The sequence below is a fragment of the Chironomus tepperi genome, unplaced genomic scaffold (assembly GCF_022539635.2).
Source record: "Chironomus tepperi strain 1889 unplaced genomic scaffold, CSIRO-AGI_Ctep_v1 contig_48, whole genome shotgun sequence".
Lineage (NCBI taxonomy): Eukaryota > Metazoa > Arthropoda > Insecta > Diptera > Chironomidae > Chironomus > Chironomus tepperi.
In genome coordinates this window covers 1,691,881-1,704,424 of record NW_027226170.1, presented here as the reverse complement: position 1 = coordinate 1,704,424, position 12,544 = coordinate 1,691,881, and the positions used below count along the sequence as shown (strand labels likewise).

General features: G+C 30.5%; 3 protein-coding genes across 7 annotated transcripts in view; 1 reads left to right on the top strand and 2 right to left on the bottom strand.

The window, feature by feature from the left end:
* baz (par-3 family cell polarity regulator) overlaps positions 1–4,273 on the bottom strand; it is a 39,602-nt gene extending 35,329 nt beyond the window's left edge. For both annotated transcript variants that reach the window (XM_070652557.1, XM_070652561.1), the window contains exon 1: positions 2,927–4,273. In XM_070652557.1, coding sequence (XP_070508658.1) covers positions 2,927–3,046 — 120 coding nt within the window. In that variant the 5' untranslated portion in view covers positions 3,047–4,273. The remainder of the gene's footprint in view (positions 1–2,926) is intronic.
* A 316-nt stretch (positions 4,274–4,589) lies between these two features.
* On the bottom strand, positions 4,590–5,583 carry LOC139099948 (activator of basal transcription 1-like). The gene is made up of 2 exons (XM_070652491.1): positions 5,201–5,583; positions 4,590–4,981 (listed from the first exon to the last, which is right to left on the bottom strand). The coding sequence occupies exons 1-2, from the start codon at positions 5,526–5,528 to the stop codon at positions 4,632–4,634; spliced, it is 678 nt and encodes a 225-aa protein (XP_070508592.1). The 5' UTR covers positions 5,529–5,583; the 3' UTR covers positions 4,590–4,631.
* A 579-nt stretch (positions 5,584–6,162) lies between these two features.
* Positions 6,163–12,115, top strand: FoxK (forkhead box K). 4 transcript variants are annotated; one of them, XM_070652176.1, is made up of 8 exons: positions 6,352–6,839; positions 6,936–7,056; positions 7,642–8,427; positions 8,734–9,028; positions 9,091–9,272; positions 9,336–9,547; positions 9,769–9,892; positions 9,955–12,115. In XM_070652176.1, the coding sequence occupies exons 3-8, from the start codon at positions 7,730–7,732 to the stop codon at positions 10,079–10,081; spliced, it is 1,638 nt and encodes a 545-aa protein (XP_070508277.1). In that variant the 5' UTR covers positions 6,352–6,839; positions 6,936–7,056; positions 7,642–7,729; the 3' UTR covers positions 10,082–12,115. The 4 variants fall into 4 exon arrangements, with proteins under 4 accessions (XP_070508253.1, XP_070508277.1, XP_070508260.1 ...); XM_070652159.1 differs by having other exon boundaries at positions 6,936–7,564; XM_070652152.1 differs by lacking the exons at positions 6,352–6,839; positions 6,936–7,056 and adding an exon at positions 6,163–6,316.
* Positions 12,116–12,544: the final 429 nt, after the last annotated feature.

Sequence of the window (12,544 nt, the reverse complement as noted above, 5' to 3'; positions counted from 1 at the left end):
ATAAATGAGAAATATTTTTAAGATGAATGAGCTAGGCGCACATAATCAATGAGTCAGTGGATATGCAATTCCTTTTACAAACAGGAATTGAAAATGTTTTCACAATATTCAGGAATCTTTATACACATTATGAGTTTATGCTATTGGCCAGGGAATTATTGCCTGTAACAGTAGCTATCTAATCGTGTTGCAAATTATTTATGAATGAGTTGGTGTTTTTATAATTGCGGTTGGGTGTAAATGTAATTAAGAATTCCTTGCGGATTTTAAAATGATGTTTATTCTTCGGAGTCCAAAAACAGACTGAAAGTTTGTATGAAAAAGGGGTTTCAACTATGTATAATAAATATTATTCAAATCTCAAATGAACGTTATAGCAATTATGACTCATTTTATATGGGAAAATTACATGTTTACTATGCAAATGAGGTATTGTTGACGGTGAAGTCAAACAGAATTAGTTTAGGAACCAGAAACATTCAAATTCTAAGAACCTACGTGATATTTACGTCTCAGACTATAACATAACCACATAAATAGACAAACCAGATAACCAAACAGTCCAACATCCCTCAAAAAGCAGCTCAAAAGATGTATTTCAATATAAGTCTCAAATTCAACGAAGGAAGACTGTCTTGTGCGTGCAAACATTTGATATTTCGTGAAGATATTCATGCGGGCATTCAAGTCTCTTTCTCTCTTTTGCTATGTCTCTTCTCTTTAACATCATCGTTTCACACATCTTGCATGCATCAGCAGTATAAAGAGTAAATGTAGATGATGAAATCATAACGACGATTCAAGCCATCATAAAGGATATGTTTTCATGTTTAACATAACAACAAGCTAAGCTATTTGGGTGAAACATACACTTAATGATGTTGTAGTATAAAGTAAAAGGAAATTTGAAATCGGATATCACTCATTATTATATTTCCAGAAAATAAAGCATTTCTGTTTAAGAAATGAAATAAAGTCTTTTAAACTTCTTCAAATTCCAAATGTAAAGTAATGAAATGTCGCTCGAAGAAAAATATAAAAAGGTTTCCGCACTGGTAAATCACTAAATCGCGTTTTCAACATTGTCGTCTCACTATATGGATGTCAATGACTCAGATTTTATTTTTATATTTTTGACTTATTCGTGAAAAGTACAATAAAAAGTTTGATGGCTTCACATTATTGTGGAATCAATAAGGATTTCAATCCATAATCCATGTTTAAAGCTCAATGGATTTACAATTTCTCATTCTTCAATCCTCGTTGAAATAAAAATATCAAATTTCAATACTTGATGTCGAGAACTTCATTCTGTGAATAGAATTTAATTGGAAAATGGATTTTCGAAGGATTAGTTGAGTATGCTTTGATTTTTTGATTGCAGAGTTGGAATTTTTGATTGTTTTGACGGAAGTTTTGGGATTTTAGTGTAGTTCTACAAGGAATCTATTTGGATATGAAGCTATGAATCGTACTAAGCCTCGAAACTCTCCCAGATCTACAAAAAACTCAACTCTGCTTCAAAACACTGAAGAATTCGTAGAAATTTTGATAAAATTCAATTTAAGCCATAAATGGAACATTATTTGGAACAGTAATAAGTTAAAAAGCGGAAATAAGACACCGCAAATTGTCTACTAACAAAAAATTCATAATAGAAAGTATAAGCATTGAAATGAATTCAACCTAAAGTATAATTTTCAAATTGACGGAATATAATAATACAAATTCTACATTTTGTTTTTGCACACACGCATCGGACATTCACGATGAGAGAAAATAGTCAGCAAAGCAGACGCAAAATCAATGTCAATGTCTTATAAATTTTATATATTCTTGCGTGTAAATTTGTAATTGTGTACGAGTCAGAAGCAAGAAAATGCATGTCAATTCTAAAATTAGGTATAGAGCTAGGTATGTACAGAGAAGGGCAAAAGGTGGAATTAGAATTAAAATGATGTTTAGGGGTTTACGACATTGCATGTTGAATGACTAAATTATTAATGTTTTATACGCATAATCAATAACCATTGCATAATCGATGCACTAAAACATTTTATTTCCATTTCTGTTCGTCCATACCTTCATTATAGCATTAGGTATGTATGATTTATAATGTCAGCTGGGTCGTTTATCGAACAGTTTTTTTTCCAACAAATATGTCAACAGACATACGTCTGTTATGAGTATTTCTGTGTAATCGAGGTTGATTAGAAAACCTATTCATCGACATAATACCTCCTTTATTTTTAGCACACCTTGTAACTTCATCATCAGTTTATTGGCGTTGGCATGCAACCAAAAATAAAAAAATTAATTCTTGGCATACGTTTAATTATCTTTTATTGTTGCTGTTTCCATTGCTACACAACTCGATGCATTTATAGTTAAAAATAATAATGTGTGGAAAGGGGGAAATGAGTCATCAATTGGGTTGCATGAAAAAATCCCTCAAGTATGGAGAAAAAGGGCAAGATTACTTCCCGTCTTTAGCCCTAGGCATTATACAATGATGTAATATGAATATGCCGGGAAGGTAAATAAATCAAAATTGTTATGCTTCAGATCTTCTTCTGCTTTACTGTGGTGGTAACAAAACAAAAGCAGCAATAATCATCATAAACAATCTTGATGATATTTTTTTTTCTACGTTTTATTGTCCATTTGTCGTCGCTGCTTCACAAAAATAATTTTTTTTGGACAATGTTAAAGCTCTCAAGGTTACGGCAGCATAATCATCAAAATATTCGTTATTCAGGGGAGGAAGAAGCAACCGACAACAGACAGAAGCAAGTTAGAAAACAGAAAGTACATCCAAGAGACCGCAATGACCACAAAAATGAATTTTTATACATTTTTTTGTTGGTCGTAATCGGATAGTCAATGAGACTTAATTAAGAATCAAATAAGAAGTATCTTTGCTTACCTTTCCTGTAGCTTTTTTGTAACGACGAATTGATTCTATGATGAGATCTCGAACCAATAAGTCGCCATTTCCGCATGGCACAACGACACGAACAGAACCAAAACAAACTGTTACTTTCATTATTATTATAATTTATTAATTTCCTTTCCACTTCTGCCTTATCAGCAGGACTAATAATTTGCTTGTTTGTCCTTCTTTACTATTTTCTTAATAAATCACTTTTTTATGTAACAGCTCACTTTTAATGACATTGAGAAGGACTAATGCTTTTAAAAAACATAAAATTCACTTTGTACATTCAGTGTCACGGCGTACTTAATATCGATAAAAAATAGCACAAAAAGTATTAAGGAGAGAAATGAGAACGAGCGGCTTTGATAAAATTTATTATATTCCTCGAATAAAGTATGTTTGTTGATAGTTTTTTGTGCTGCTTAGTTACCTCAATTATACATATACACAGACGACCGCGATATAGGTTTTTTTTAAATGTATAAGGAAGGAGTAACAGCAGCAAATAATCGTCATAAAAAAGTTCGTTATAAAAAAAAAAACACCGTGAATAATGTTATAACTCTTCTTCAATATCATGGATGCTCGCTTTACACAAAAAAGAATTCCTTTTGTCTCATTTCATTCCGCGAGTTTGTTGTTGTTGATATTCTTGTTGGTGCTTTCGATTATTTAAGACCAGAAGAATGAAAGAAGAAAAAAAAACGTTTAATACTACGCGAGAGACCTTACGAGGTATAGAAACAGGTTTTTCATGTATCTGCTGGATATATGTATATATATTTCTTATTATTATGCTTGTGTGCTGGCTCACTGACTGGACTCCTTATATACTCTTTTTATTCAAAGAGAGGAAGAATTTTTTTTTTTTATTTTATTTCTTTAAATAGCCTTAATAACTCGGTAGTATAGTGGTGAATATCTCCGCCTTAATGCACTTCTTACACTTTACACATTCTTGCCACTTTTTTCTAATCAAATTGCTTTTTCACTATTTTATTAAACTTTATATTATTTTCTGATAATAAAACTTATTTTTTTCAGTTGAAACGCAAACAGCACAACAAAATCGACGTTCTTTGTGCCTCACACCTGCTCAACATTGATGAAATTTTTTTCAAACTTTTTTTTTATTTCCCTTCACTCTCTTAAAAAATTGCAAAAATGTTTGTTTTTCTAACTTTTTTGTTAATTATGGCATCTGTGATTTAACTTAATCTATCGATACAAGGTGACGATAAACTAAAAACAATTTTTTATCCGCTACATGTTGAATAAAAACACATTATTTATCGTTTTAGAGTAAACGAAAAATACGTCTACGCGCGTTCAAAATACAAACTCAACTGACAAATTTCTTCAGTGGTGAGAGGCTGACTAGACTTCTCTCACTCTCTTTTGTCACGTACATTAAAATTATTGCTTGACATTCTTAATTGCGTCGATTCTAATGATTATTAATTTAATTTAATTACTTTAATTATTTAATTAATTAGGAATCTTCGTCCACAAACTTAATAATTCAAAAATCAAAGCAAGCTAGTCACCCTTTACATTCCCATTAAAACTTCTGTAAACCGAATCTACCTGAAATGTGAGAGACTAACTTAAGAAGCAATAATAAACAAATTTATGGAATATACAGGCACAATTCTTCAATATTCCTTTTTGAGTTTGTAAAATAAACAATTTTTTATTCACTTGTCTTGGATTTCTTTTTTCTGATTTTCCCAGATCTCTCGCTCTTGTCGAGATTATTTTGGAAGAAGCTGGCTTCTTTTCGAGCTTTACTAATGGCCATTTGTTTTCGTTGATGTTGTACAGCTCTCTCGTATGTCAGTCTTTCACTAAGATGAATCCATTTGAATCCTGAGAGATACTTTATGCTCCACAGAATATCACAGAATTTTGATCCTTTTTTCGTCGTGATCGGTGTATTGTTGATGTGTTGTGCTACCCATTTTGCTACCTTCTTCTTCTCAAATTCCACCCAACCTTCTGTGAATGTTACGTTCTTCTTCTTTTTATTTGCTTTCTTTGTCACTATAATTAAATTTCAATGATTAGTTAAATAAATACAACAGGACTCGTTCTTATAGAGTAACTTTTGCGCATTTTTGTCCAGTTTCTGATCATAATAAAAGATCCAGTAAGACTCAAGCCACTTTCCGGATCTAAAACAAGATCTGGTAAGATTCAAGTCACCAAACAAGTTTCAAAAATGCAATAAAAATATTATACAAATTAGAGTGGCTAACTTACTTCCTTTCTTGTCCGGTTGTAAGAATATTCGACCAACTTCGCCAAACGGTTCCATAAATTCTCGACAAATTGCTACATTCATATGTTGTGGGATGTTTCCTATGTAAATTATACCTTTCTTTCGAGTCTTTTTCTGTTTTTTATCTTTGCTGGTTGTTGGTTCCTCTGGAGTTTCTTCAATTTCTGATGTTTGGTCCATTTCTTCGCTTTCTACTGAATTTTCAGCTTGATTCTCAATGACTTCATCATTTTCCTGCTCTCCATCACTTTCAGATTCACTGAATTGCTTAACTCTAAGCAAACTTCCTGGTTTATTAGATTTTTTCATATTTTTAATAATTTTTTTTAATATTTTTCTATGCACGTGTATTGAGTTCTCTTTATTTATATTTATGTTCGAATGTTTAAATTTAATTTGACGGTTTTGTTATGCTGAATTGAATTCACTCAATTTAAACAAATTATATTATTTTATATAACTTTAATTCATGTTTTATTGAATAAAAACTTAATTTTACCAGAAATAACGGAAAAAAAATTTTAAATTGTGTAACGGTTTTTAAGTTTTAGAATCTTATCTCCGAATTTTTTCGAAATTGGATGCCTTTAAAAAGTTTCAAAAATCTTCAAAAAATACACAAAAATTATATTCAAAGGATCAAGAACCTAATAGCACAACATTTATCTTGCATAATACCGTAATATGAACAAAAATGACAATTTGTTGCAAAAATTGCGAAATTTTTTAGAATCTCAAATTTCGGAAAACAGTGAATGCAAAATTCAAAATTGCAAAAAACAGTTGACAACAAATAGTTTTCAAAGATTTGAAACTTTATTCCAAAAATGTACACGAAATTGTGAAATGAGAATTGTTATAAAACTTGCAACAAGCACTCAACGTGCAAAAAAGCATGCAGAAGTGAATTAAACACCGGGGAATAACGGTTGAGAAAATATTTGAAAACTTTTTTCAGCGCATTTTTGTTCCCCTTAAACATCTATATTCAAAACATTAGGAATTACTGAAAATTGAATTTTAATTCCATTTGGAGTGTTTAATTATAGTAAAAAGTGTTTTAACTTGTTAATAAGTGATCAAAGAAGTGGAAGAAGGTAAAATTAGTTAGAAATATATGGAAAAAATAGCGATCGGAAAGCGTGAAAAAAAATCACACACAACCTAAACAACAAAAAAATAAATAAAAAGTTCTGCAGGGTCAAATCAGGATATAAAAACACATTTTAATTCTAATGCCTTGCTATATCATTGGAAGCGACTAGCTGGATTCTAATTAAATAAGTTGGTAGGGATTTTGAGGCAACGCGAAGCCGGAATTTTATTAAAAATCATACAAGCACGTTGTTTTTTTTCACTTAAATACATTTTTATTTATTTTTATACTTCCATTTTTCCTCTCTTCTCCGTCCGTGTATATATCTCTCGATGTGAAGTTTGTTTTGTATAGAAGCTATGCTCGACACTCTGTTGTCAAATGGAATAATATAAAAAAAATATCCGAGTTTTAATGGAAGTGATGTTAAAGTTATAAAACCAAAGGAACCTGTGCTTAAAGTGTTTAAAAAGGGTGAAAATTGAAAAATAGAACAGCAATTTGGTGGCATAATCATAATAATTGTAATTTATTGACCTTTTTCCGCTGTTGTTTATAGCTGATTGATGTTTTTTTTTCTTGTTGTTATGTGTATGTTTAAATATATATACACTACTCAGTGCTTGCCTGCTTGGTGCTGTTTGTGCGATTTTGTGCACGAGAAGAAGAAAGAAAAGAAAAAAGCATCGAAGGGATGGAAATAATAGCAACAATGTTCGAGTATGGAAAGGAGAAAAAAAAGTAATAATAAGAAGAGGGAAAGCTTTGGAAAATTTGTTTGTTTGCTGAGATGAGCGGAGTGTATTTAGTGGAGAGGAAAAAAACAAAAATATTTTCCTGCCTGTGCCTGCCTTATGCTTTACGCAATATAAAATATTTCAATTCTATTCGAGGTGTTCGTTTCTAAAAAACTTTTTTTTAGTGTATATTATACACACATTTTCTCTTCCTCAACATCTCTCGTCGTCTCTTATGTTTAATATTATAGAAAAATAGACATAAAGTAATTGTAGTTCTATTGTAAAGCGCACTGCGAAGAATATACAACACACAAAAAACGTGGTGCTGAAATCTTTTTATTTTTCGACGCAAAAAGCTTACTTTTCATACTTGATCAACGCGCGGCTAAATATTTACATAGCAGGCAGCACCATTCGATGACAAAATAACAACAAAAACAAGAAAAAAAATAAATGAAAATAAAAACATCAGCCTACTGATGGTTGTGCAAAAAAATAATATTATTATAGTATGACTGACTCTCTGCTGCTCATAACTTTCATTCTCTCATTTTCTTAATCTTTTCTTTTCTATCTATCCATCCAGAATTGAAGGATTTATAGTGTGGAAGATTTTCATCCCTAAAAAAGCATCATAAGAAGGAATTGGAAATAAAAAATATATACTTAAAGATATGACGGACAGTAACAATTTTCACCTGCCTCGTGTGATGTTGCAGAAAAATTCATCGGAACAAGAGATTGCAGATCAAAATAATCATAATGATCAGCCAAATCCTCAAATAGTTTTACACTATCAAACTGTAGAGGCAGATGATACGGAAGAACAAATTGTTGAAGATCATCTGATTGAGGAGGAGGAGGCGTATGATGAGGATTGTCTTGATGATAGCAATATTATAAGTGAAGTTATTGATACTGAATGCGCGGATGTCCAGACAATGACAATAGCGACCACAATTCCTGACGATGGGCCGCCGTCCACAATTATTCATAAACCTAGTATCAAAAAATACTTACCGTCATCAATTGGTCATCAAGCTTCCACGGGAATCCGAACACCAAAACCTGCATTCATGAATAGTTTTGGTAAAAGAGAAAATTCTAATCAACAATATCAATCGTTTATTGGACGTCTTGTATCGAAAGATAACATCTTATTAATCAGTCAAAATGTCATTGAAATTGGTCGCAATTCATCGAAATCATCGGTCGACTTTCATGTTGGCAAAAATAGTTTTGTATCACGTAAACATTTAATCTTGCATTACGATGGACAAGATTTCACTTTGGTCTGTGCTAGTAAAAACGGTGTCTTCATTGACGATCAGTTTATTCGGAAGGGTACTGATCCTACTGTATTGCCCAGCTCGTAAGTATTTTTAACTGTCAGAAAATATTTAAATTTTAACGGCAAAATCATATTTGAAAATTTTGAACTTTACTCAAAGTTCAAAAATAAGTTTAAATATATTTTGACCGTTTTTCTTTAAATGTTTTATGCGCTTTTGATGAAGGAAAAAAAAAGTTTTTACTGATTTGGATAATCTCGTGTGAAGAATGTATGACTTTTCAACAATCACTTGTTCTAATTTCCTTCTTATTCCTCATTAAACTCTTCTCGTATTTTAAACTAAAGTTTTCTTATTGTTTTGTGTTTTATTTTTTTTTTTTGTAGATGCACATTGCGTTTCCCAAGTACAAATATTCGAATACAATTTGAGAATTTGGTTGATCAAAACCATAAACATGAAACAACTGGAAAGTCTACATCTGTTGAGAATACAAACACCGTATATCGTCCATTGAAAATTTCAATACCTGAACAAGAAGCAGCACTAAAGAACATAAAAAGTCCATTTCCATCACCAACAGGTACAATGTCAGCAGCAAATTCATGCCCTACAAGTCCACGTCATAACTATCATGATGTATATTCGCAACATAACAATGGCAGTCATAATTTTAATGAGGTACATAAATATTTATTGCTTATTTATAATGTGAGAGTTTAATATGGATGAATGACTTTTAGGAATTTACTGCGCCTTCAACATCTGGAGAGTACGAAAAACCACCATATAGTTATGCTCAGCTGATCGTACAATCAATCACAGCAGCACCGGACAAGCAATTGACACTATCAGGCATCTACTCATATATTTCTAAGAATTATCCGTATTATCGTACTGGAGCTAACAAAGGATGGCAGAATAGGTATATAATCCTGCATAATTTAGCTTTCTATACTTATCTAATGTATTCCCTTTTTATGTTCAGTATTCGTCACAATCTCAGTCTAAATCGTTACTTCATCAAAGTGCCACGCTCACAAGACGAGCCCGGCAAGGGAAGTTTTTGGCGAATTGATCCAATGAGTGAGAGTAAATTGATTGATCAAAGTTTTCGTAAGCGACGACAAAGAGGTAATCAAAACTTTAGAGCACCATTTGGTATGCCAAGATCAGCTCCAGTTTCGCCGAGTCTCATAGGTAATATCTTGTTTTAAATCCTCGGGTTTATTTTAATCCGTAGATTAATTTTCATTTTGCATCTCATATAACCCAAATTATGTCACACAAAATCATTTGCTGACCTAGTTTCCGATAATAACTAGGTTAAATTTACTTTCCTTGACATTCTACAGACCTATCAAATTATTGATTAATTCATGACAGCATAAATTATTAATGACAATTCTTACTATCTACAGATAATTCTCAAGATAATTCCCCGCAAGAATTAAACGATGTTGTCCTACAATCCGCACCCCAATCGCCAGGCTCAAATAATTATTCCGGTAGTGAACGAAATCAATCATACAACAGTCAATATGCGTAAGTATAACATAATCTAACATAGATGTTGAATTAATTTTTCTTTTCACGTGTCATTACAGCTCATTTGTCAGTCCTCAGAATTCAAACAATAATAGTCTCAAACGTGAACGTGAGGTGGATTATGAGGAAGCATACGAATATTCTGATGAAGAAGAGTTTGAAGCAAAAAGATTGAAGGAAGTTTAAGAAAAGAGAATTTTTTTTTGTCATCCAAGATGTTTGCAATAATATTAATCAACACAGACAGACACACACACACATATACACACAAAAAAAGGAGAAGAAAACAAAAAAAAATAACAAATTTTATATTTGTAATGAAAAATCAAGAAAGGAAAATCTTTTTTAGACGTGGAAATCAAGTGTACCACCAACATACTTTCTTTTTTTGAGAAATATCCAATGAGTTTTATGTATGATGACTCATAATGCGTCGCTGAATTTAAAAACAAAAATTTACATAAGAGACACAAAAAAATTAATGAAAAAAAAAAATCTAAAAAAAATTGTTGATAATCGTCGTCGTCGTCGTGGTAATGTTGAAATGCATATTTCATAGAAAATGAAAAGAAAAGAAAAAAAATAAAAAAAATCATAATAAATTTAATTGATAAGAATTTCTAGGATTCCAAAAAAACTAAAAAGAAAGAAGGAAGAAATGGAAGTGATTAGTGAGGAAAATTTTACAAATTTTTAAATTAAAAAGAAGGAAAAACTGAAAACTTTGTTATTGAAAATAATAACGAAATTGGTGTAAAATAATGTTTACATAAACTCATTTTAACTGTTGTTTCTTATTTTGCTAATGCTGCTTATTATGATACAAAACAAAAGTGAGGAAATTGTGCGTCATGTGAGTTTTTCTGTTCGTTCTTCTTCACTTTTACTTTCCTTTGAATTGTGATCCTTTTAAGCAAAAAAATTTTTCATTTCATTTCCTGTCTAAAATTAAAATTTGTTTCAAAAACGTGTCTAAATCAGAGCTCTGCAAAGTAGCACAATCTGGCTTATTCGAAACATAATTTTCAAATTTTAAATGTCCGTTAAAAAAAATCAGTTTTAGGGGAATATCAACCTAAAAATTTTTTGAATTCCAAATGACCGTTAGAGAATTAAAAATCAGTGATACTCATCAGCTTGCTAGCTCTGCATTTAGAAAAATTAAATCTTACAAGCATGTAGACGAATTTTGTAACAAGATAGTACTTCCTGTCCAGTGTCCAAAAAAAATGAAAATCAGTCGAACCGAATTTTTCCGTACAAACTTTATGAACGAGAAGTGAAATCAAAAAATAAAAAAGTTCTTTTCTTTCATGATTTTTTGGGATCACAGCACCTTTTTATGTACATAACTTTTTATGTAATTAAATGGTCTTAGTGAAGTAAAGTCGTTACTTTAAGATTAATAATATAAATATATAAATATATTCTAGTAAAGCAAAAAAATGATGAAAAAACACACATTTAACTAATTGTAAATTTTTTGGAGAATATGTGCGTGTAATTCCACTAAAAGTGAAATTTATCACACATTATTGACTGCAAAAAATGCATCATAAATGAGGAAAATCTTGTTCTTTAATCAAATACAGAAAAAAACCTGAAAAAATCTTAAAAAAAGAGAAAAATGATTTGAAAAAAGCAAAAAAATACATTGAAAAAATGAAACAAAAAAAAAAAACTCGTACCTAAATCATAAGGAAAATACATCAAAATGAAGAGATTTCTATATTTTCCCGTTCCCTTAATCCCAAAACCACACACAAAAAAGTCCATCAGCGTCTGTCTCCGATTTTCCTTTTTCATATTTTTAATTAAACTTTTTGTATAATTATAGAAATCAATTGATTTGGCTACTGTGAAAGCTAACTTACTAAATATAAATTATATGAATAACATAAACGTAAAGAATTGACATGAAATTGCCATTTAGAATTAACGACAAATGCACGTGAGTTCCTTTGCTTAATTTAACGACATTTTAGATTTCAAATCAGCAATTTGTGAAACAAAAAGTAAATTTAACGGTTTTCAAACATTTAAATTTAGCTGTGTTCAAAATTTGAACTTAAATTTTAACGGTTTTATAAAAATTCAAATTTATGCTGACAATTTTTTTTGAGCATAAAAGTCGTCAAGATCTCGAATAAAAGCGATTTTAAACTCAAAATTCAGCACAAGTGATTCTCAAATGACACACATATTGAGTTTCAAAAATAACCACGTGACTTTGAAGTTAATATCTGAATTTCAAAAGGAAATCAATAATCAAGCATTAATGTGAGACCAAACAGCATCAATAAAATAAAAATGTGAAAATTCCCACCATCCTCACAGATATAAAAAAAAGAGCAAACAGCAACAGTTTACAAATTTTTCGCCTTGTTTCCATTAATTGCATTCTAAATAGTAAATTAAATAATTGGCATAATCAACTTTTTTTCGTTCTGTTCAAATTTTTCAAGTAAGAGATGAAAATAAATAAATAAATATGATTGTGTATCATGATACAAAAAAAGAAACAAATGAAAATAAATAAAATAAAAAAAAAAATCTTATAAAAGATGAAAAATTATAGTGGAAATTGTCAGTAATAAAGGTAAAAGAAAATTATTGCAGTTTTTAAATTTAATATGAAATTGATTTTTT

Bases quoted from the DNA above. Each gene is read 5' to 3' on its own strand.
- LOC139099948 (XM_070652491.1), bottom strand. From the start codon at position 5,528: ATGAAAAAATCTAATAAACCAGGAAGTTTGCTTAGAGTTAAGCAATTC. The intron at 4,982-5,200 runs GTAAGTTAGCCA...ATTTAATTATAG, and splicing joins ACAACCGGACAAGAAAGGAA to TGACAAAGAAAGCAAATAAA.
- FoxK (XM_070652152.1), top strand. From the start codon at position 7,730: ATGACGGACAGTAACAATTTTCACCTGCCTCGTGTGATGTTGCAGAAA. The intron at 8,428-8,733 runs GTAAGTATTTTT...TTTTTTTTGTAG, and splicing joins CCTACTGTATTGCCCAGCTC to ATGCACATTGCGTTTCCCAA. The intron at 9,893-9,954 runs GTAAGTATAACA...GTGTCATTACAG, and splicing joins TCATACAACAGTCAATATGC to CTCATTTGTCAGTCCTCAGA.